The following is a 24,356-nucleotide window of genomic DNA, read 5'->3' as shown; positions in this document are numbered from 1 at the left end:
GCAGTATTTTTTTATTTGTTATCTTTGGAATATCAAACTTCCGATGGAATAGAATATGATATCAAAGGGAAGAGGGCAGTTTAAAGAAGTGATTGCCCAGCAGAAAAGTCGAAACTCCCATTTGATTAGCCATAACATGATGTTGAAGTTGATTCCCCATAAGGAATACATGGGATTCCGAAAATTCTTATTCGTCATACTTTTTACAGGTTGTGTCTAGCTTAATAATCAACTTTGAAAAACACTTCGACCTGCCACATATGGAGAAATTCATACTCTGTTGTACCCCACTTTTTTCTTCAGTAGCATTTCCCATTCCGACGATATTCAAATAAATGCTCACATGGTGCGTAACTGTATCTCCTCCCCTTAACCCTATACCAAAAATATGGAGATTTTTTTTCTTCTTGTCTAACCACAGAGGATGAAAGCTGGATGTGTTGTTTTGAATCGAAAAGCAAAAGGCAGTCAGATGAATGGTGATATCATGGTACTGCATTCCATAAGAAGACACAAATCCAAACACCGACATAAAAGTTCTGCTGGCAGCATTTTAATATCGGGAAGGTGTAATAACGAATGACTAGCTGTTGAAAAGTAGTACATTTATAAGTGGCTATTATGCCAACTTTCTTAAAAAAGAGGTTGTGGGAGAGAATCACATACTGTCCAGAGGTCAAGGCAAGTGCCCATTTGTGTCAATGAAATACTGCATCATCCAGCCTACACACCTCATCTTGCACGTTTCCTTCCCTCGGATCATTTCTTTGACCACTTCCATTGTGGTGAGATACTCATTTCTGGAACAGTGTCGTGGTTCAAAGACAAAAAACATGACTTCTACAAGAATGCTATCAGTTGTCTCATCTATCAGTAGGGAAAATGTGTAAATTTTTCTGATGGCTATGTAAAAATGGCTGAGTAAAACTTGTGCCAAGAATCAACACGATACCACCTCTGCAAGTAGGTCAGAGCACTTCTCTGTTGAATCACCTTCGTATTGGAACTGCACCATATCATTCTACCAGAATTTTCCTTTAAAGCATTCTAAGTTGACATACGAGATGAACAGATTACTAAAATAATTGACTTAATCATAAAATCACTTTTGTCGCACAATATTGGTATATGTTTTATGAAAATTGTGCATATTGCATGATTTTAAGGATATTGCTATTGAGACTGCAGAACTGTTGCTTAAAATTTTGTGCACCCAGAATTGCAGAAAAATATTGACTGGGATTGGCGATTCAGTTTAAGCAGTCAGTTCAGCCCTACTGTTTACCTAAGATGAACAGTACCCAAGGATTGTGATTCCTCTGATGTGATTCAAACAAGAAGTTTTTCAAACATTTGGAGCAAAGTCTTTCAATTTATTTGCTGTGTATATCAAAATTATATGTAAATAATAGTATATATTGTAGGGATGGGACCGATTAATCGGTACTCTATCTGTATCGGCCGATATCGGTTTATTGGTAATATTACAGATTATTTTACCGATCCGATATATCTATAAATATCTTATTATTTAGTGCAAGATTCTGCCATTTTGTTGTAATTTTTATGGATAATCTCCATGCCCTACTTTCTTAAAAAGTAAATGTATAAATATTCAACTTCTTTTGCACTGCAGTCACCTAGAAACACATTTATTAAGGAGATCAATGAACATTTCAAGTTCTTCAAGGACCATTTCTAATTTTATATCGGATCGGTTATCGGTATCGGTAAATTTTATATCGTTACTTTATCGGTATCAGCCAAAATTTCATATTGGCCCATCCCTAGTATATTGTAATATCAGAACAAAATAATAATTTTGTTTCAATTTGTCTTTCCAGCTGCTTTCAAGATAATAAAATCCTGGTTACCTGCCAAGGCTGTTGAAAAAATTAAATTTGTTAATAAATCAAATTTAAAAGAATTTGTTGAACCTGATCAGGCTTTGCAATGCTGGGGTGGAAATGATGACTATGAGTACAGTTTTGAACCTGAACAGAAGTTTATGCCAAATGGCACAATAGATGGCCGAAAGGTAGGTGCATTTTTTCCCCTTTAAACCAAAATTGCATGAATAGATGTTTTTTCTTCTCAATATTTTCAAGTTATCCCAGTATTACTTAGAAGTGATATGTATAGTTCTGTCTTTTCCAGCATTTGAACTGAGCATTGGGTAGGAGTATATCAGATTTCTCAAGAATTGACAACTTCCAATAGGCATCATGAATGTCCACTTCTGTTCAGATAAACTGGCACACTCATTTGAGTTGAAGTCCAGCTTCGTAGGCGATCGAGTGTGGCAGTACAGCCGAAGTAAAGGTTCGGAAAACTGCAGTCTGCAGTGTTGCTTACTAATAAAAGTTTTTCACCACATGCAGGGATGTTTCTGACTTTCCGAGTGAAAAAAAAATGTTACTGGAAAACCTTACATTGTAATTATTAATGCAATGCAGTGTCCAATTTTACCTTCGAATGGCAGGGAAAGTTTTCCGAAAAAAAAAGTGTCCAAAAACTCAGTATTCCATAATTAATCTAAAAAAGAAACTGAGGCAGTTTTATTTGAAAGCAGAAGGGAGTAGACGCTGGTTCAATTACCCCTTCCCCTAGCATATAACATAACTTCAAAGTAGACATTCACTCACATGACTCGGGTTAGAATTCCGACCTGGACCTGGGTATTCTTTTCATGTGTCCCTTCATCAATTTTCTCATGTCATCATTTATCATCATCGACGCTTTTAGCCAAAAGTGGTAAAAGTGGGATGCTAAATAACAAAAATAAATTAAATCAAATTGAGATTCAAATGCGAATGGGATAAAATAAACAATCCAAAGCTATAGGAGTATATCTCTTACGTGTGCATACTGCTTTCCTAGCATGTCATTAAACACAAGAGTAGGATAATAAAGCTTCAAAAATCAGTACAGGCCGAATAAGTGTGTTCATAGATTCCTGAGTAATGACTCTTCTTCATGAAATAAATAGTTTAAAAATATAATATTTGCGCCGTTGGCTAATAAGATTCGTCGTCTCATAGCAGAATTTGCTATGTTCACGGAAACTGGAGAACTGTGGTCATTTAGGGTTGGAAACACTAACCCTGCACAAAAGCATGAAGTCCAATTGTCTTAACTAATTTACATCCATAACCTTTACTTAATTCTGTGAGCAAAATGTGCACAGCACTATCCGATGGTATTGCTTTCAAATGAATGTAATTAGAGAAAAGCGATATCAAAAGTTTTGAGCTGGTCAGACAAAGATGCAATCTTGTGGAGAAATAACCCAAAGAGCTTGGTTTCCTTACCATGGCTTGTGTCCATGTCGAAAACGTCATATTCGTAAGCTGAAATCCTAGGTTCAACTCCTAGGTCAAATATATTTATTTTTTTTCTGCCAAAGGGGTGCAACGAAAATTATTTCACAGAGTCACAGCTTTATACTTTGTTGTTGTTTGTGTGGCAAGAAGAAAGTAATTATTGAAGGGACTATGCATGTGGCATATTTTTGGGTTTGGAACATATTTTTCATTATTGTGTTTCTGTGCATATAGCAATTTACGTCTCAAAATCTAATTATCACGCCTACTTCCATTTAAGCTAACAGAATGTGGTCTCAGAATCTAACAATAACAATTCCCTGATATTTTTAAAACTTAATTATATTTGCAACACAGGTGTTACTTATATTTTTGAACCAAGACCTCAGGTGTGATCACAGTATTTGCCTCTAATATATTTCACACAGGTAGGTAGCACGACAATTAAGCTATTGTAGTGTGTGTTACTAACCAAAGTATTATAATGAAAATTATTGTTTTTAATTCAACATCATTGTCAAAAATTAGGAAGAATTTAATTACCAGTATTTATCTTTATTTCATGTTATTCAATAAAAGAATTTGTTATGAATGAACAATTATTATTTAAAAATTTCAACAAGGTGTCAGCATACAGAATTATATATATGTCACATTGCTCAATATTTTATAAATTACTTAGGATACATCCCCTACTCAAGAGCACATTCAAACCATGTTTTTGTTACAAACTGTATGAATTATATTTACATCTTTTCAAAAATCATGGACTATGCCAGAGTTACATTCAGAGAATCCAAATCAATCATGTCGATCTTTTTGTTAAAGTTCAATTGAATCCATTACATGAATCGGATTAGTGTTCAAAAACAATAATAATCATCAATGTTAATCTTGCTTATTTATTCCATATAATTTCACTTACGAAATTTTCAAAGATCATGGTTCACATATTTTATTCATTTTTAAAAATTAGATATGAACTCGATGATATCTGATATTCTTCTTCTACATCTCAAACAGTCATATCCATTATTAAGACACTGACGAAAGATCAAATTTGATGCTTTACCATTTCCTGTTCATTATAGACTCTATGAAGAATAAATACTACCTTTGCTTTGCACAAGATTTCATCTTGCTTTAATTTAATGACCTTTACAACATTTTTTCACTTAAAATTTGGCCTAAAACAACAGTAAAAGTCCAGAGCTTTCCCACTCCTTGGACACCATCTTTCCCACCTCTTTTTTTTTTATTGCCTGGATCTTTTGTGTGTATAATATTTGGCTGTTAACTTTAAAATATTTTCCTGTAGTTTACGGTTATTACAAGCATAAGAAAACAGTTTTTCTTTGTGACGTTTCAGGAGAACACACGCTCCTTTCATCAGACATTTATTTTCATTTTGACTAAAGATACAGTTATAACAATGGTTAGTAATTTTTTAAACAAAAAGAATATGTTATATAATGGATGTTGTCAACGTTACATTGTTGTAATATAGCAACTTAACTGTGAAAAAAGCAGTATGTTTTATTTTTATTTCAGATTTTTTTTAAAAATTATGAATCCAAAATATCATCAGGTAATTCAAATTCATCATTGTTTTCACAAAGTCTCTTGATGTTTTCTGTTACATTAAATTTTAAAGATGGTGGCTTACTCCATTTGTGAAAAAGAAAACTCCATACTGGATCTATTTTACCATTTTCATTATTTAATTTATTCCAGTGTTCTTCTGCAATGAACGAAGCTTCCCAGACATTCAACTCTGTGTTTCCCGTTAATCTTTTTAACACCCTTCTCTTTTTAATAAAATGTTTCTCTTCGATGATATGAGTTGACAAACCTGTTCTTGGGTTTAGATTTATAATGTCCAAATCGTGTTCGTGCCATCTTATTGCCATTTTCCTTGCTGTTTGTCCCACATAATCTTTTGAACATGAACAACTTATATTATATATTCCTGTGGTTTCCACATCTGGTAGAGAGTTTCTCATTTTGAATTCATTAAATGTACATTCCAAACTTCTTGGTGATTTAAAAACAATTTTAAAATTAAAACTTCTAAAATTTTTGCAATTTTATGTGAGAATCCCTTGTGGAATAGAGAAAGCACTGAATTTCTTAGATGATGAGGAGGAAAAGAGAAAATTACGAAGTCTCACACATGATGCTCTTGATGAACGGTTAAGTTTTGAATACAACAGAAGAAATAACAGAGGTCCAAAATACACGGAACGGGAAAAAGAGCATATAAGGTTGGGGAAAAAAGTTCATGGTTTCAAGATCTGGTTGAAAGAAAACGACATTTTCTTAATAAAATCGGACAAGGAAAATAAACCTGTCCTTATCCGAATTAAGGACTATAAAGAAAAATTGGAAGAATGTTTCAAAGTAAACAATTTCACAGAAACCTCTCGAAATCCTATAACTAAAATAATAAATGAGGTAAAGAAAGTAATTGAAAGCAGTATCACGATACCAAGAGAAATTAAGAAAAAACTCATTGTCAAAAATTCAACCCTGTCGATTGCCTTTGGACTACCAAAAACTCACAAACCGGGAACTCCAATACGACCCATCATTGCAACTTTCACACATCTTGCATACAAACTATCCAAATATTTAGTTGAAAGACTTGGTATAATTAAACAACAAACACCATTCAGTGTTAAAAATGCATATGAAGTGAAACAGAAACTAAAAAATATTGTTTGGAATAATGAGTATCGTATTGCAAGTTTTGATGTTGAAAATTTATATCCTAGTGTCCCAATAAAAGGTGCCACAGATGCATTACACAGATGGCTTATTGAGATGAAGGTTAACCCAGTAGAATCATAGGAAATGGTTCGATGGTTTACTGTATGTGCAAATTACAATTACTTTATATTTGATGGCAAAATCTATCAGCAAATTAATGGTCTATCAATGGGAAACCCAGTATCCGGAATCATCTCCAGCATTTTCCTTCATTACATAGAATCTCCAATTGTTAATGCGATAGGTTCGGATATCAAACTCTACATCAGATATGTAGATGATGTGCTAATTATTGCTAAAAATGAGAACACTATCATGGAGGTATTTAAATTGTTAAATGAATCACATCGTCGCATAAAATTCACTTGGGAACCCATGAATAACAATGTAATTTCTTTCCTTGATCTGCAAATTAAGACAACTGACTCAACAATTCAAACATCAGTCCATAGGAAAAAATTAGCGGGGGAAAATACATCCATGCCAAATCAGAACATTCGTATAACAATGGATAACATATTTTTAATTCTTTTCCTGAGAGCACAAAGACTATGTTCTAATAATGAGGATATCAAAAATGAAGAAGAAAGGCTCTTTAATATAGCAAAAGAAAATGGCTTTCACACTAACAGAATAAACCAAATCAAAAAACAAGTTGCAAGAAAACTAAAGGAAAAGAGAAATACAGACAAAGATGAAAAATCTGTTGAAAAGAAATTTGTGTGCATTCCATTCCACAAGGGATTCTCACATAAAATTGCAAAAATTTTTAGAATTTTTATATATAATATAAGTTGTTCATGTTCAAAAGATTATGTGGGACAAACAGCAAGGAAAATGGCAATAAGATGGCACGAACACGATTTGGATTAGAAATCTAAACCCAAGAACAGGTTTGTCAACTCATATCATCGAAGAGAAACATTTTATTAAAAAGAGAAGGGTGTTAAAAAGATTAACGGGAAACACAGAGTTGAATGTCTGGGAAGCTTCGTTCATTGCAGAAGAACACTGGAATAAATTAAATAATGAAAATGGTAAAATAGATCCAGTATGGAGTTTTCTTTTTCACAAATGGAGTAAGCCACCATCTTTAAAATTTAATGTAACAGAAAACATCAAGAGACTTTGTGAAAACAATGATGAATTTGAATTACCTGATGATATTTTGGATTCATAATTTTTAAAAAAAATCTGAAATAAAAATAAAACATACTGCTTTTTTCACAGTTAAGTTGCTATATTACAACAATGTAACGTTGACAACATCCATTATATAACATATTCTTTTTGTTTAAAAAATTACTAACCATTGTTATAACTGTATCTTTAGTCAAAATGAAAATAAATGTCTGATGAAAGGAGCGTGTGTTCTCCTGAAACGTCACAAAGAAAAACTGTTTTCTTAGGCTTGTAATAACCATAAACTACAGGAAAATAATTCTATAATGCAAGCAATGCGTACATACAAGAAAAACTATAACTTTAAAATAACTGCAAGTTTTTAACAATAAAAATGAATGCATTTAATTTATATGTGCTAGAAAACCAATTTCTTCTAAGAACTCATCAAGTATGACAGCACGATTTTTATGAATCTTTTTTAACAAGAGTTTGCAACACTTGCGGTAATCCTAAACTGAAATTAGAATGAAAACAAACTACCGTAAGCAACTTTATTATATGCAAAATCATCTGAATTAATAAAAATAAGTAGTATTGACATAAAAATGAAGATTTTCAGGAAATTACTCCATAAGTAAAGATCTTAGCATATCTTTGATCAAAATATGAATTTTCGAGATTTTTACACGAGCCATTGAATGCTGTGAATGCATAAATAACTGATATGGGTTCATATTTAGGTATTTACACATTTTGAAATCTATGAATAGCTTTTTAACAAAATATTCAGATTTGCATGTTGCAAAATATGGCCAACAAAATTAAATGTGTAACTTTTTTTGCTGATTTTAGTAACAATGTCTATGAAGGAAAGTTAAACTAATGCCACACCTTGAAAGTATGTGACATAATCGTCACTCTGTGCTCTAATTAAAAATTAAATGGGATGCTACAAAAGCAGCAAATAATCTTCTTTTAAAAATAAATTTGCAAATGCAAATTATAAGTACACATTGTCTGCATCCGAACCATAATATTATGACAAAGCATTTTACCCTTTATGATTCAAATATGCTTTGTAGACATTTTAATCAACAGAGCTGTTATTAATTTATGTTAAAGATAAGTCTAGCAAAAAAAATTGACATGCATTCAATTTATAAAAGAAAGAAGATGCACAAAATAATGAGACTCAATTCATCTCCTTTAGCTAAAAGTGTAAAGAAAGGCTTAACCAATCAACTGTGTTGTATGGTTGTAGGTCTGATATTGTTATTTCGAATATGTAACCAAATTTTTAACGAATGAAGAAAGAAAGAGCTGAGGTCCTAGTTAGCACCATTGACCTACAGTCAAGAAGAAATCACCCAACCGACCACTCTTTATGGTATGGAAGTAGGTGGAAATGAATTATGTTTTAGAATAAGCATCCAAATTATACAAATATTACTTTAAGATAAGAAGAAGAAGAAGAAAAGGAATGCAGCCTAATATACCACCCTAGAGCGAGTCTAGTAGAAGCCCCCATCCACCACCCTTATGGTATGGATGTACAGATGGGGGACAAAACAATACGAACACCTGTGAAATTAGAGAAAATCTTTATTAGCATGGGGTTGGACCGCCTTGTGACTGAAGTACACATTGTATGCGACGTGGGGTGGATGCATAGAGGTCATGCACAATGTTTAAGGGAATATGGAGCAATTCTTCCTCCAGAGCAGTCTCCAATTCCGAAAGTGTGGCTGAAGGCAGACTTGGAGCATGCAGTTTGGACTCCAAATATCTCCACAAATGTTCTATAATGTTCAAGTCAGGAGACTGTGGGGGCCATTCAAGATGTCCTACTTCATCATCATGTTCTTCGAAGCATGTTTGGACAGACCCAGCAGTGTGAATAGGAGCATTGTCGTCTTGAAAAAGCGGCCGCTCCCCAGGAAATAAAGTCTGGACAAAAGGATGGAGATGACCCCCCTGAATGCTCCGATAGTGATTGGCGTTGATCTTCCCATGCACAAAAACAAGTGATCCCACACCGTGCCAAGATATCGCACCTCATACCATAATGGACCCACTCCATGCTTCACAGTCGGCAAGAGGCAGTCAGGATGAAACGCATCTCGGGGCATTCCCCACACACAAACACACCCGGTGCTCTGAAATAACGTGAATGTTGATGCATCAGACCAGATGACTTGTTGCCACTGCTGTGGGGACCAACTTCTGTGAGCTCTGCACCATTGACGTTGCTTGACAGAATTACGTGATGTCACCAACAGCTTACGAATTCCCCACCTTGCCATGAATGTTTGCAGCATGGAGTTCCCTTTTGACAGTTTTGGTTAAAATGTGGTCCTGGAGATGCTTGTTTATTTCAGATGTTATCTCAGATAACGATTGCTTGTGCTTTCGGGCTATTATGCAGTTCAACACCCTCCTATCCCAAGCAGCAAGCTTTGTCTTTCGTCCGCTGTTGTGCTTTGAAGATGCCATCTTACCGTGTGTTGTGTACGCTGTCATAACTGCTGATACTGTGCTCCTTGCACACCCCACAAGGTTTGCCGTTTCTGCCACTGTGGCTCCAGCTGAACGTGCTCCAAAAATCATGCCTCTTTGGAACTCTGTCAGGTCTGACATTGCAGCGTCTCTTGAGAGCGTGCGATAGACAAATACAGACTAATACCTTCCCCTTCACGGCCACTAGGTGGCAGACTTCAGTGCCAGGTGCCGCTGCTGTACTGCCGGTGTGAAATGTGGCATACCTTTTCACAGGTGTTCATATTATTTTCTCCCCATCTGTATGTGGGAATTATAATTTTTATTATTCAGCAACAACCTCTTGTGTTGATTCTGAAGGTGAAGAGTCAACACCCTTTTCAATCTTTCTAACACCATCAAGACACCCTCTTATCATGTCAGCGTGAGTAGTAGAACAATTAAGCAAACGTTGCAACCACATCTCAGTCTTTTCTCGTGAACACTTCCACAGTTTCACATTTTCAATGGCAACGTTATTTACTAGATCACCGCTACGGCAACTTAATAATGAAACTCTGGAATCACCTGATTTTTTTTACACAAAGATAGGGACCCTCAAACAAAAAGCAATACTTTTTTATTGGGTTAACATCCATATATCTTTGCCTATTTTTAAGAAATACTAAATCATCAGCTTTAAGAGATTCTCTATCCAGTTGCTTCTGATTTAGCTTATGGAGTTTTTTGCTTTTTGATACATGACTTTTAGTTTGAGCCATAAATAATTTGTCATTCCATGAGAGCTTATCATCCCTTGTTTATTCCAATGTATCATATCAACATTGTTATTAGATGGATGCCCAAAATATTTCTCATAAAGAGACTCGTCTACTTTTCCATTATCTAAAAAGAACAATGGAGCTATATTAAATACCTTAACTGTCGTGTTATTATCCAGTGACAACAAAAATGTATTATAGGCGACCCATTTTGTCCATAACAGTTCATTTGAGGTATGCATAAATTTTGCTAAAGGCTGTAATGTTAAAATCATTATTTGCCTAGTTTTGCCTTTTAACACTGTCAACATTGTAGTAAAAGATTGTTTCATTTGTTCAACTGGCTTTCCCCTGAGTAAATCATTCGTACCTATCATCAGTATAACACTATCTAAGAGCTTAGTATAATCAACAATACTCTGCGCAAGATTATCAATTGTCTGACCAGACACACACAAACCTATCCGTCTGTTACCATTAGGTTCTTCATTCCATCTATACCCAAGCATAGTTTTTGATAGCCTGACAAATAAGCTGTCACCAAGTAGTTGTTTGTCACCCACTTGAGGAATCCTGTCACCATATTTCTTACTAGGATTGATGTCATATGTACTTTCTAATTTGTTGTAAGTATAAGGTGAATTATCTTTTATACCATAATTCTTAAAAACAGTATTTTTATTAGTAAAAAAAATTCTTGGAGGATTTCCTCACATCACCCCCATCGACATGAGTACTCACAATTTTTCCAGTTCTAGATCAACATTATGAACATTTTTTGACACTTGTGTACCACTTCGATTGAAAGTCTTTTGCTCCAATTAGGCCTATTTACATTACCTACATTATTATCAGTGCTTACGTTATCGCGATGTGGATGTTCAGATCGATAACTACAATTACATTCTTTAACAACAGTGACATTACCTATTCTGGCCTTGAAGTTACAGTTTCTAGAACTAGTGTCGGCATTATCATTTTTTGAAGTAACAGTCTTCGAGGTTCTCAATTATTTGTAGCACATGTTGCAATGTACTAACATTATTAACATTTATGTGCTCACTAATTTTATGAGGCAGCAAGGTAGCTATTTGTGCTACAACTTGAGCTTCCTCTGCATGAGGTTGAATTGACATAAGACTTTTATAATTGTTGTTTACGAACTGGAACATACTACCATGAACACTGGAAGAATAAGGTGTATTCAACACACTTGTCAATTTCACACTTTCCCATCTGCTATTCTTATAGTGTGCCAAGAAAGTATTGTTAAAATCCTGATATGACACAAAAGTGGTTTGTGCTGTGTGTACCAGCTCCTACCATAATCTTTTAGCAATTTAGGGATATATTGCAAATACTCAGTTTCTTGCAAGTTATATATCTCAAAGATTTCTTCAACACGATCTAAAAACTCTGAAGGAGCAACCTCAGTCGTTATCCCGTCAAAGTGCGGAAAAAGTCTTAAGTCTTGTGGTTTTATAAATGGACAGCACTTTGATTCTTTAACAAGTGAAGAAGACTCTACTTTAGTTTCTTTCTTATCACTATGGATTTCAATACCTGTTTTTATGTTATTACTACCTATGCTATGGTGGTTTGCCAGCTCAGACTTCTCACACCTCTCTACGCTTCCTACTCACAAGCCAAGTATTGCAGAACGGCTGACTGCCAGAACAAATAACACCATCTAATTCGGAACCTGAAAGATCTGAAGAATCGGAACCTGTTTAAGACAGGTTACTGTAACTGTTACACCAACATCGCTTGGTTTTATAAGCTTTTGAGAAGGATTGGCATTTTTACAATCCACAGATGTATCAGTATTAACCGTTTTATTCTCAAAGTTACATGCAATGGTACTTTTCTTAATAACGGCTGACCCATTTTCATCTACAGTACTTAATCTACTGTTAACATGTTCTGGAGAAAGAGCTTGGTTGACTGCAGCCAAGATCCCCACTTTGATATTCATCATGGCTTGATGAATCGTTAATTCTAAAGATGATGTAACACTACTACAACCTCGTTCAATCAAAGGTGAAGACGCATCTTCAGACCTCATGTGAAAATTGTAATTTATGCTAGTATTAGCATCATTCAAATGAATGGCACTATTCTCACCATGAACTTCTTGCAATGCATGCACATCAGATTCACCAACATGTAAGACTACATTTTTGTTAATCTCACCTAACCTATCCGAACATTGGACTTCCACAGAATGTGTACTAATCATAGGCTTATTGAGTAAAATATTTAGCTCTTTAACTTTAAATTGTGACCATTTGTCTTCCAGTTTACTCACTTTGAGTGAACACTGTTGATATGCTGCTGTGCATTCATCCACCTGCACACCAACATGTCTAGATAAGTCTGAAATTTTTGTGTCAATTTCAGCATCTAACTTACTAGCTAAGGAACTTATCTCTACGTTGAACTGTGTACTCAACTCATGCAAGCTACACTCAACCTTTTCAGTTCTGTTCATACACTCAGTTCTGAATTGTTCAATATCAACTTTAAGAGTCTTAATTTCTGCACTCTTGAGTCTTAGTAAAGTTACTCATTTGAGTAGATAAGCTCTCTGTTCGATTTTGCAATTTATTTTCTAATAAATTTTCATAGATTTTCATAGATTTGATCAGTCATGAGATCCGTCATTGACAAGTCAGAATCCTTTTTGTCTGCCATGTTAATATTTGCTAGAAATTATAAATCAAAGTAATATCACAAATTAGCATAAGATAAGTGGTAACGCTCACTCACAATGACAATTGTTGAGTAATCACAATCTAACTTTATGATGGCAGCTAACACACACACGCAGTAACAATTGCTGTGTCTCATAATCTGTTTATTTGACGTCTCAAAATCTAATTATCACACCTACTTCTGTTTAAGCTAACAGAATTTGGTCTCAGAATCTAACAGTAATGATTCCCTGATATTTTTAAAACTTAATTATATTTGCAACAGAGATGTTACTTATATTTTTGAACCAAGACCTCAGGTGTGATCACAGTATTTGCCTCTAATATATTTCACACAGGTAGGTAGCATGACAATTAAGCTATTGTAGTGTGTGTTACTAACAAAGTATTATAATGAAAATTGTTGTTTTTAATTCAACATCATTGTCAAAAATTAGGAAGAATTTAATTACCAGTATTTATCTTTATTTCATGTTATTCAATAAAAGAATTTGTTATGAATGAACAATTATTATTTAAAAATTTCAACAAGATGTCAGCATAAAGAATTATTATATACGTCGCATTGCTCAATATTTTATAAATTATTTAGGATACATCCCCTACTCCAGAGCACATTCAAACCATGGTTTTTCTTACAAACTGTGGTGAATTATATTTACATCTTTTAAAAAATCATGGACTATGCCAGAATTACAATCAGAGAATCCAAATCAATCACATCAATCTTCTTTTGTTAAAGTTCAATTGAATCCATTACATGCATCGGATTAGTGTTCAAAAACAATAATAATCATCGATGTTAATCTTGCTTATTTATTCCATATAATTTCACTTTCGAAATTTTCAAAGTTCAAGGTTCACATATTTTATTCATTTTCAAAAATCAGATACGAGTAACAACTCGATGATATCTGATATTCTTCTTCTACATCTCAAACAGTCATATCCACTATTAACACACTGACGAAAGATCAAATTTGATGCTTTACCATTTTCTGTTCATTATAGACTCTATGAAGAATAAATACTAACTTTAATTTGTACAAGATTTCATCTTGCTTTAATTTAACGTCCTTTACAACATTTTTTCACTTAAAATTTGGCCTAAAACAACAGTAAAAGTCCAGAGCTTTTCTGCTCCTTTGATGCCATCTTTCCCACCATTTTTTTTTATTGGCTGGATCTCTTGTGTGTTATAAAATTAATTTTTGGCTGTTAAATTTAAAATAACTGCTTGTAATGCAAGTTTTTAACAATAAAAATGAATTTATAACATAAACCAACATGCATTTAATTTATATATGCTAGAACACCAATTTCTTCTAAAACTCATCAAGTATGACATCACGATTTTTATGAATCTTTTTTAAAAAGAGTTTGCAACACTTGCGGTAATCCTAAACTGAAATTAGAATGAAAACAAACTACCGTAAGCACCTTTATTATATGCAAAATCATCTGAATTAATAAAAATAAGTAGTATTGACATAAAAATGAAGGAGATTTTCAGGAAATTACTCGGTAAGTAAAGATCTTAGCATATCTTTGATGGAAATATGAATTTTCGAGATTTTTTACACCAGCCATTGAATGCTGTGAATGCATAAATAACTGATATGGGTTCATATTTAGGTATTTACACGTTTCAAAATCTATGACTAGCTTTTTAACAAAATATTCAGATTTGCATGTTGAAAAATATAGCAAACAAAATTAAATGTATAACTTTTTTTTGCTGATTTTAGGAACAATTTCTATGAAGGAAAGTTAAACTAATGCCACACCTTGAAAGTATGTGACATAATCATCACAGCAACCACTTCTGATATTATCTTCTGGTAATAAATCCCACCGTAAGATCGAACGTCATTCTTCTGTGAAAGAAATGTTACAGAATTTACGTTCGAAACTTTTGGTTACATCGGTAAAGTGAATATTAATGTCTTCCCTCATTCATGTGTCACTTCCCTCATTTCACCCTCCCCCCACCCTTTGCACACAGACAGAAACTCTGACATACTAGTTGCACGCTCGATTCTATGTCAGTAATTTCTGGATGAGAGGAGAAATATCTTGGTAAAAATTGTAAAATCAAGACATACATGTCTGTCTGATTGAAGGTGTTTTATTAAAAACAAATAAAAATAATCTTAAACTACGATTATTTAAATTATTTTAATATAAGTAATGATTTGTCATATTTTCATGATGCTATTTTCTCATGCCCCTTACCTTTGGTGGCTGCTGGGGACCTTCCTCCAATGAGAATGAATTTACAATTTTTAATATTCTCCATTGTTTAATTTCCATCCCATTTTCCCTTTCGTCTTATATTGTATCTGCAGTTCTTCACCAAATTTTCGCAGTAACTTTCTTCTTACAAATTCTTCTCCTTATTTATTATTTTGCAATTTTTCTGTCCATATTTATTATTTATTCTGCCTCTCCTTGCGTCTCTTCGTTTCGCTTCTAGTACTTCTTTCTCGAGGGAAGTGGAGCTTGAATGCCGGAAAACATTAATATTCACTTACCGATGTAACCAAAAGTTTCGAACTTAAATTCTGTAACTTTTTTTCCACAGAAGAAAGAATAACGTTGGATCTTCCGGTTGGATTTATTACCAGAAGAAAACATCAGAAGTGGTTGTTATATGCACGGAGTTTCAGTAAGAACACAATAAAGAAAAATACGTTCCAAGCTCAAAATTATGCCACATGCACAGTCCTTTCAATAATTATTTTCTTCTTGCCACATGAACAACAACAAAGTATAAAGCTGTGACTCGGTGAAATAATTTTCGTGACATCTCTTTTGCAGAAAAAAAGAACTGACCACGTGGGGAATCGAACCTAGGATTTCAGCTTACGAAACTGATATTTTACCAACATGGGCACATGCCACGATGCGAAAACCATGCTATTCTGGTGATTTCTCCTTAATATTGCACCTTTACCTGCACAGTTCCTTACTTCCCATGTCCCTTCTCTCTAATTGGATTCATTTGAAAGCAATACGCTTCTTCGGATAGTGTCTGTATGCTCTACACACATTGCTCACAAGAATATAAGTTAATGTTGTTGTGTGTATATTAATGAAGATGTGCTTTCGTGTAAAGTTAGTAGTGTTTCCAACCCTTAATGATCATCGTGTACTAGCAGATTCTGATATGTGGCGACGAATCTTATATAAGTCAATGGCGCATATGTTGTTATATTTTTAAACTATTTGTTTCATGAACAAGAGTGATTATTCAGGAATCTACGAAGACATTCATCCAGCCTGTAATGATTTTGTGAGCTTAGAAAAGCAGTATGCATACGTAAGAGGAAGAAACAAATGTGATCCTGAAGTCATGTCATTCGGGCCGCTACAGAAAGAGATAGATATTCTTATTGCTTTGGATTGTTTATTTTCTCATGTCTGCATCTTGAATGTCAATTTAATATAATTTTTGTTATTTAGCATCTCTTTTCTTCCACTTCTAGTTAATCGCGACGAAGAAGATAAATGATGATATGGGAAAATTGACAAAGGTGCACTCTCCAAGAGCACCCATGCTCAGGTCGGAATTCGAAACCAGGTCCCCTTGTTGAACGTCGATGTTGCTTTTAAGCTCGGGAAGGGGGTAATGGAACCGCCATCCATCCTTCTGCTTTCAAATGAATATGAGATTTTCCACAAGAGAAGGGACTGAGACAGTTTTTTTTTTTTTTTAGATTAGTTATGGGACACGGAGTTTCACGAATTTTTTTTTTCCAATTTTTTTCCCGACATTCTCTTGTAAAATTGGACACTGCATTGCATTAATAATTAAAATTCAAGGGTCTCCTGTAACAGTTTCTTTTCACTCAGCAAGTCAAAAAATTCTCTGCATCCAGTAATAAACTTTACTGGTAAGCAACACTGCCGAGTGTTGTTTTCCGAACCTTTAATTGGACTGTACAGCCACACTCGATCGGCTCCGAAGCTGATCTTTAACTCAAACGAGTGTGCCAGTTTATGTGAACAGAAGTGTACCTACAAAATGACATGGGACTTTGACCCTAATGACAATCTTTAATTTTGGTTCTGTGTATAGAGGGAGCTTTGTGCTTTTATGATGGATCCCCATGGGCAAAGGAAATTGTTAACTTCTAGTGACTCCACTGTTAGAGATGCTACTGTGCAACAATGCTTTTTGGATAAATCCCCAGGTTTGCAAGGTGGTGGTCAAATTGTTGGAATTCACCTCCTCTTCCTGGTAACCTAAGACCCACAGGATTAGAACACACTGGCTCAGAGTGTGCAAGACTCTTCTCCACTTTACCACTTATTGGGCAAATCTTCCTTTCCCTTTATTGATTTTTAATTTTTAATACCTGTGGGTCAAACCCTCATTACCACAAAGGCAAAATATATCTTGAAGAACAAGTCGCTTCTTGCGAAGATTACGAATATACGAAAACCTATTTTAAGGCTGTAACTTTGTTCAAAAACTACGTATGTAAGTAGCTACATGCCACATTAAAATTTCTCTACCTTGTAGATTTTTACACATCCACATAATAAAGGCCTACAAAATAATACTGGTATTTACCAGTAACAGCACCGTGAGCTCCTTCAAATACTCCTCGCTATTCAGCGTCTCTTGAATGTACCATTTTACACAGAGGAAAGCCACCTTATTATTTCTCTCTTTTCGGAAGGAGGGTAGCACAAAAATTTGGTTATAAATAAAAAACTTTTCTTGTACTAAAGTATAGCAGCAAGGAAAAAATGTACAACCAGTTTTCCAAATGAAACGACTATATCAGATTAATGTACTTAAATGAACTACTCACTTGTCTGCAAATCTGGTTTTTATGATGTTCTATTAATTTCAGTGGCCATTGCCACCATCCTTGTGGGGACTTGTAATGTTGCTTGCTTGTCTGCAGAATTATCTGCTATTCCTTGGTGCCAACTGCTACAATAAAGGGATTGGGGTATAGCATGCCTGTCCACTGTCAACATTTAATTTATGTAGGAAGTGCCTAATGGCATGTACTTCCTTGATTATTTTGTATTTGTATTTGTGATTTTTACTGTTATTATTATTATTATGCCACTTTTGGCTAATCGTGAAGATGGGTGATGAATAGATAAACTTAATAACATAACTCTCACAAATAATGTCCATGCCACAGCCAAGACTCAAACCCCGAAATGTCAGTCGCAAATGGTTAGTGATCTTACGTTTGGTGCGAGAGATCCAAGGTTCAATTCCTGGTGGGAACCTGAAAATTTTAACCAGCATCATGAGGACAATAGGTACTTGAAAACCAGAAAAGAGTGGCGATGAGATTCAAGGTGCTGACCATGCATCATCCAATGAAAAGCCCACAGAGAGCCATTGCACAATGGAGTTTAGTACATATACTTCCCTGATTTTGTGTTTTTTGCAAGTCCAGTGGTGGGCTGGGCTTTTTTTGTGCATCTGTTAGGTGCTGCTTGATTCTTTTGGTAATGGCTCTGGTAATGTAATGTGCCTTGCACTCACACTCTGCATCGTATACACCTAGGTTAGCAGGGGATGGGATGTTGTTTTTGTTTACTAAGTTTGTCGGCTATTTTAGCAGTTGGTTTGTGAGCTTCATTAGCATCTACATAAACACAAGTGCCTTCCTCAGTTGTCAGCTGCCAGTCCAGTGGCGGCGATTGGGTTCCAAATCTAGGGTGGCAAGATGCCAAAACTGGGGGGGGGGGGGGGGGCATTTTACTTTCCCTTGGTAGATAAGATTTATCATATTGCGGGAGCAAAATTGGCAAAAAGTTGGGGGCAACTGCCCCCCCCCCAATCGCTGCCACTGGCTGCCACTAACCTACACACTCCTCTGGATGACCAGACCTAGAAGAAACAGCAGATAGAAATGAGTTATTGACCAAATGTTAACATCCTGATACCTATCCTGTTTGCCCATTCCAACCTCTGCTGTGGGTTGGTACCTTCTGTTAGTACTCTGCGTTGGTACCCTTGGAAATTGTCTGATAAATCTGCTTTGGCATGAGTGTACCCTTGGGCCCCTTAATCTTCCATACCTGTTCCTTCCGGTCGTTGCAGCAAGGTGATGATATCTTTGGATGTTAGTCCTATGCTTGGCTTCTGCTTGAGAGTACCCTCAGACTCCTTGTTTTCTTACCTCAATTTCATGAGTATGATATCGATTTTTGACGAGTAAGAAATGTGATACCTTAAATAAAATTAGGTTCTCTAGACACCTCACCGAGAGGAATAAATGAATGGTTCCCATCCTCCCTTCATTGAGACCAGAATGTGAGGAATCAAGTTGTTGGCAAGTGAATAATGCAGTGAACTAAATACATATAGATATCAGAATCTTCTAACTTATTTTAATGTGTGCAGCGTACTTTAAAGAAGTAGAAATAAATTCTTATTGGTCTAATTAAATTCTGTATTCAGCAAGCCTTGAAATGTTTTGTGAAGTTCCAGTGCTACCGACTGGAGGAAGCTAGTAAGGACAAACTTTTGCAATAAGGCTGAGGAGGTCATCGCAGCTATGCAGTTCACCTCCCCGAAGGCATAGTAGTAACATCGCTGCCTTGTAATCAAGGGGTCCTGGGTCCATTGTTAACGGATGCATATAGTGGTTCGGATCCCACTGTAAACTGCTGGTCGAGTCCAAATTAGCTTATCTGCACAAAGAGTAGTCTTAAAACGAAAACAAAGGATTTGCTATATCTGCAGTGAAAAGTTGCAACTGTGGTTAAGATTTTGTTGTGTCTATGACATGATGAGATGTAGGAAGTTAATTTTTTGTGAATTTGAATCTGGGATAGATGTTTCGAAATTTCCCCATCAGGAAGTGTGGTTCATTTTGGTTTTTGTAGATAATTATAGTGTCACAAGTATACTGGATTAGAGGTCCTGAATTGGGGATTAAACGGTCAAGTTCCCCGTGCACTTAGCACCATGCCATGAGGCATATATAGGGGGGTGTGGGGGTAGGGCCCCACACATTCTATCGATCTCGGCCATGTGGAGGTGATGTGATCAGAAACATGCTCCAGCTGCCTTTACCCCCTAGGGTTGTTCCCAGGTACCCATTAATTTGAGGCTGGGTGAGCCCCAGATTCGCTTTATGCAGGGACAATGCCAGAAAAATTCCGACCTTAGATCACCCACCCCAGGAATCAAACCCGGGTCTTGATTTTTACAGTATAGCAGTGTCCTGTGGTCCACGATGCAACTCCAAAAAGCTAATGTGTCTTTTTTTACAACAGTGTCCTGCAAACCATTCTGCTAATCCAGAAAACTTTTTTACCTGAATGAAGTCCTCCCTGTCATAGTCCCCAACCTAACAACAAAGTACAAGTACATATTCTCCCTTAAAATGATAAAATGCTATCACCAAATGATACTTCGGTGAAAAGGACACAGGGAAACTGAAATGATCAAATTCTAAAGGTTTTTTTTTCTGTTCACCTTTGAACATTGAACACTTCAAACATCTGATCAAAGAACAAATGTGCATGAAATATCATTTTCACATGACAAAGTGTATTATTGCCACTTTATCTTCAAAGCGAGAACTTGTATCTATCTGGCCTTGAGTTCTCAAAATGTACAGATTTTAAAATATTGTGTGTCGTAAATCCATGTTTATTTTTTATGTATCCGTAGAAATCACGTGGAGTGATATTCAGGAGTCCAATGATACAGATGAAGCATATAAGTCATCTCTAAAAACGTTCACCTATTATTTCGAAATAGCTTTTCCCAAGAAACAAGTTAGAACTTCAGTTTGAAACACATTTCCACAAGTACAAGTCAATCTATAGGAAAATAATAAAAAAGGCTAAGCAAATGCACAATGAGAATACCATCATAAATTTCGAAAATAAATCTAAAACAATGTGGCAAATTGTAAACACAGAGCTACATTGAGGCAGCAAAAGAAAAGAAAATATTGCACTACAACATAATTCTGAGAGTGTAAAGGAACCTCTCGAAGTTGCAACATTATTAAATGAATACTATGCAAATGTTGCGAAAATGTACTCCACCCCCAACACTAGTACCAGTCACAACACAAACAACTTAAAGAAATTAGGAACGTGCACCAAAACAATTTGCATCCAGCAACTACTATGGAGGTTGAAAAAATCGTACAGAAACTCAGACCTACTTGGTTGTGTAGTGTAGATGAAATCCGCACTTATGTTGTCAAACAATGCAAAGAATATATTGCAATCCCACTGTGCCACATAATCAATTTGTCCTTCACCGCAGGAGTTTTTCCACAAAAGCTGAAGGAAGCAAAAGTAATTCCAATTAACTACAGACCAATATCTCTCCTCTCCCCATTCTCGAAAATTTTAGAAGCTACCATGAACAATCGAATTGTATCATTTTTAGAAAAACAACAACTTATTTCAAATACTCAGCATGGCTTCCGCAAAGGGAAATCAACTGAATCTGCTGTGTTTCAATATTTGAAATATATAAGAGAAACATTAGACAAAACAGGACACTGCACGGGACTCTTTCTAGATTTAACAAAAGCCTTCGACCTAGTACCCCATGAAAAACTATTACAAAAATAAAACATTATGGCATAAGAGGCATCGCACATGATTGGCTCACATCCTATCTTAGCAATCATATGCAAATAGTCGAGATTATCCACAGAAAGGATGACGGTGTGCAATCTAGCTTTGTCTCAAAACCCTGCACAATATCAAGTGGAGTTCCACAAGGTTCTATTATTGGACCATTACTCTTTTTAATATATACTGCTGGACAAAAAAAACCGGACACTTGCATTTTTTGTGATAACGCATAAATTCTGATTCGAAGGCTAAGTAAATGTTGCAGAAATTATTGGAAAGAAGAAAACCTGAATATATTCAACAGAAAGCAAATTAAAATTTATTGTTAATAAGTTAAATTAGAACATAAACGAAAGTTACAGAAAACTACCAAAAAAAATCTTAGCAATATTTTTCTTTAATATTGTTAACTGGTACTGGTGGGGTCTAATAGCGGGTGTTACCTCCCCTGCCATCAATTACAGCTTGTAACCGCCGTGGCATACTTCGAATAAGGTTGGCAATCACTTCTTGGTCCAATTGCTCCCATTCTTCTTGAATAGCACGTCTTAGCTCTTCAATTGTTTCTGGAACTATTGTGCGGTTTCTGATATGTTGTTTCAGTTGATCCCAGACGTGCTCTATCGGATTTAGGTCCGGACTTTGTGGTGGCCATTCTAATCGCGTAATCCCAACTTCGTCCAGGTACTCCGTGACAATATTCGCAATGTGAGGATGCGCATTGTCATGCATAAAAACAAAATCTGGGCCTATGAATGGTGCATATGGTACTACATGATCTGCCAAACATTCTGTAATATACCTGCGAGCTGTGATTGCTCCATTCTCTACAAGAACCAACTCTGTACGTCCTTGTAAAGAAATACCTCCCCAGACCATGACACCACCGCCTCCAAAGGGTGTTATTTCAACGAAACAACACTGTGCATAACGCTCATTAGGTCTTCTATACACACGTTCACGCCCGTCTGCAGAACGTAGGTTGAATTTTGACTCATCGGAGAATAAAACCTTTTCCCACTGCTCCACATTCCAATGTAAGTGTTGTGTAGCAAATTCCAGTCTTCGCTTCCGGTGACGTGCTAACAACCTGGGACCTGTAGCCGGCTTCCGAGATGATAAACCACTTTCATTCAGTCTTCTACGAACTGTTCGTGAAGAAACCACAGCTCTATGAACATTTCTCAAACACCGTGCCACAATATTTGAAGTCGTACGACGGTCTCTTAAGACTATGATACGCATGAAACGATCTTCCCGTGCTGTTGTGCATCGTTTCCGACCAGAACCCGGTCTTCTACCATATGAACCTGTTGCATCATACAGTCTGAGAGCTTCATGGATAGTACTTCGTGCTATATTTAGCACCCTAGCAATATAACGCACACTACGACCATCATCACGAAGAGCTACTGCTTTTATTACCTCTTCACGTCTCATTTTCAAGCTAGCAAACTTACAATACACTTGCAAGAAAAACACCAGCAATGACAATGTCAATAATATCTGTTACTATGGTTACTATGAACCAAAATTCATGGCTCTCTAGACATTAAACAAAATAACATCAACAGGAATTGAAAATCAATAAATTAAAACGAAATTGCATGAAATTGATTTTGAGCCTACTAGGTGTTCCAAATAAGTAAATACGAGTAGATAAATACATAAATAATAAACGGAAAAAGTATGGAAATTGTTCAATAATGAATGTTCAGTTGTTCAATACTTAACTGAGAGCGTAATTCATAAGTAATTCCAATTCAGATGTCAAATATTAAGGTGTCCGTTTTTTTTTGTCCAGCAGTATATATTAATGATTTGCGAATAAATTTAAATTCAGCAAAAATGACTCTTATGCAGATGATACAAGTGTAGCATCACCGGTGGTAAGGAACAAACCCTTAACTCTAATATCAAACATGTAACAATCAAACTCAGCAAATGGTTTTCTGACAATAATTTAGTATTAAACAGCAGCAAAACTGTGGCTGTCAATTTCCATCACACAAGGAATAAAATGATAAATGAACCAAATTTTTACATTAGGTAATATGACAGTAAATCACGTTAAAACAGTCAAATTCTTGGGAGTATTCACGAAAGCTTAAAATGGGACCCACAGATAGATCACCTTTCCGCAAAGCTAGGAAAAATTATATTTGCCATTAATACACTGAAAACAATATCAAACTTAGAAACATTGAAAATACTACAGAGTGTCCGAAAAGTCACGCAACCCGGTGTTTACGACCGTATAACGGAATAGCGAAACGGAATTAGAAGAAACGCTTTCTGCCAAGAGAATGCCCTGTATATTGGGAAAATTTAGAGAGACAAACATATGTAAGAACATGCATGTTTTAATAACAAATAAGCAAAGTGTTGCCAAAGGCGGAAAAAAATATTTGCAAATCGTGTGTATTGATGCACAGAACTCACTGAGGTAAATTATTGCAACATTTCACAATACCAACGAACAATTTGGATGGCCATCTATTGAATTTGACAGAAAAAGAACTTTGACGAAGTTTCAAAAACATTGCAGAAGGGGTCAAAAACATTGCAGAAGGGAA

At 35.5% G+C, this 24,356-nt stretch overlaps 1 protein-coding gene across 2 annotated transcripts in view; it reads left to right on the top strand.

The window, feature by feature from the left end:
* LOC145987680 (motile sperm domain-containing protein 2-like) overlaps nucleotides 1-24,356 on the top strand; it is a 106,521-nt gene that overhangs the window by 45,678 nt on the left and 36,487 nt on the right. For both annotated transcript variants that reach the window (XM_083122219.1, XM_083122220.1), the window contains one exon: nucleotides 1,845-2,038. In XM_083122219.1, coding sequence (XP_082978345.1) covers nucleotides 1,845-2,038 — 194 coding nt within the window. The remainder of the gene's footprint in view (nucleotides 1-1,844; nucleotides 2,039-24,356) is intronic.

This window comes from Lepisma saccharinum, chromosome 5 (genome assembly GCF_977018435.1).
Source record: "Lepisma saccharinum chromosome 5, izLepSacc3.1, whole genome shotgun sequence".
NCBI lineage: Eukaryota > Metazoa > Arthropoda > Insecta > Zygentoma > Lepismatidae > Lepisma > Lepisma saccharinum.
This window is presented reverse-complemented; position numbering and strand designations above follow the sequence as displayed.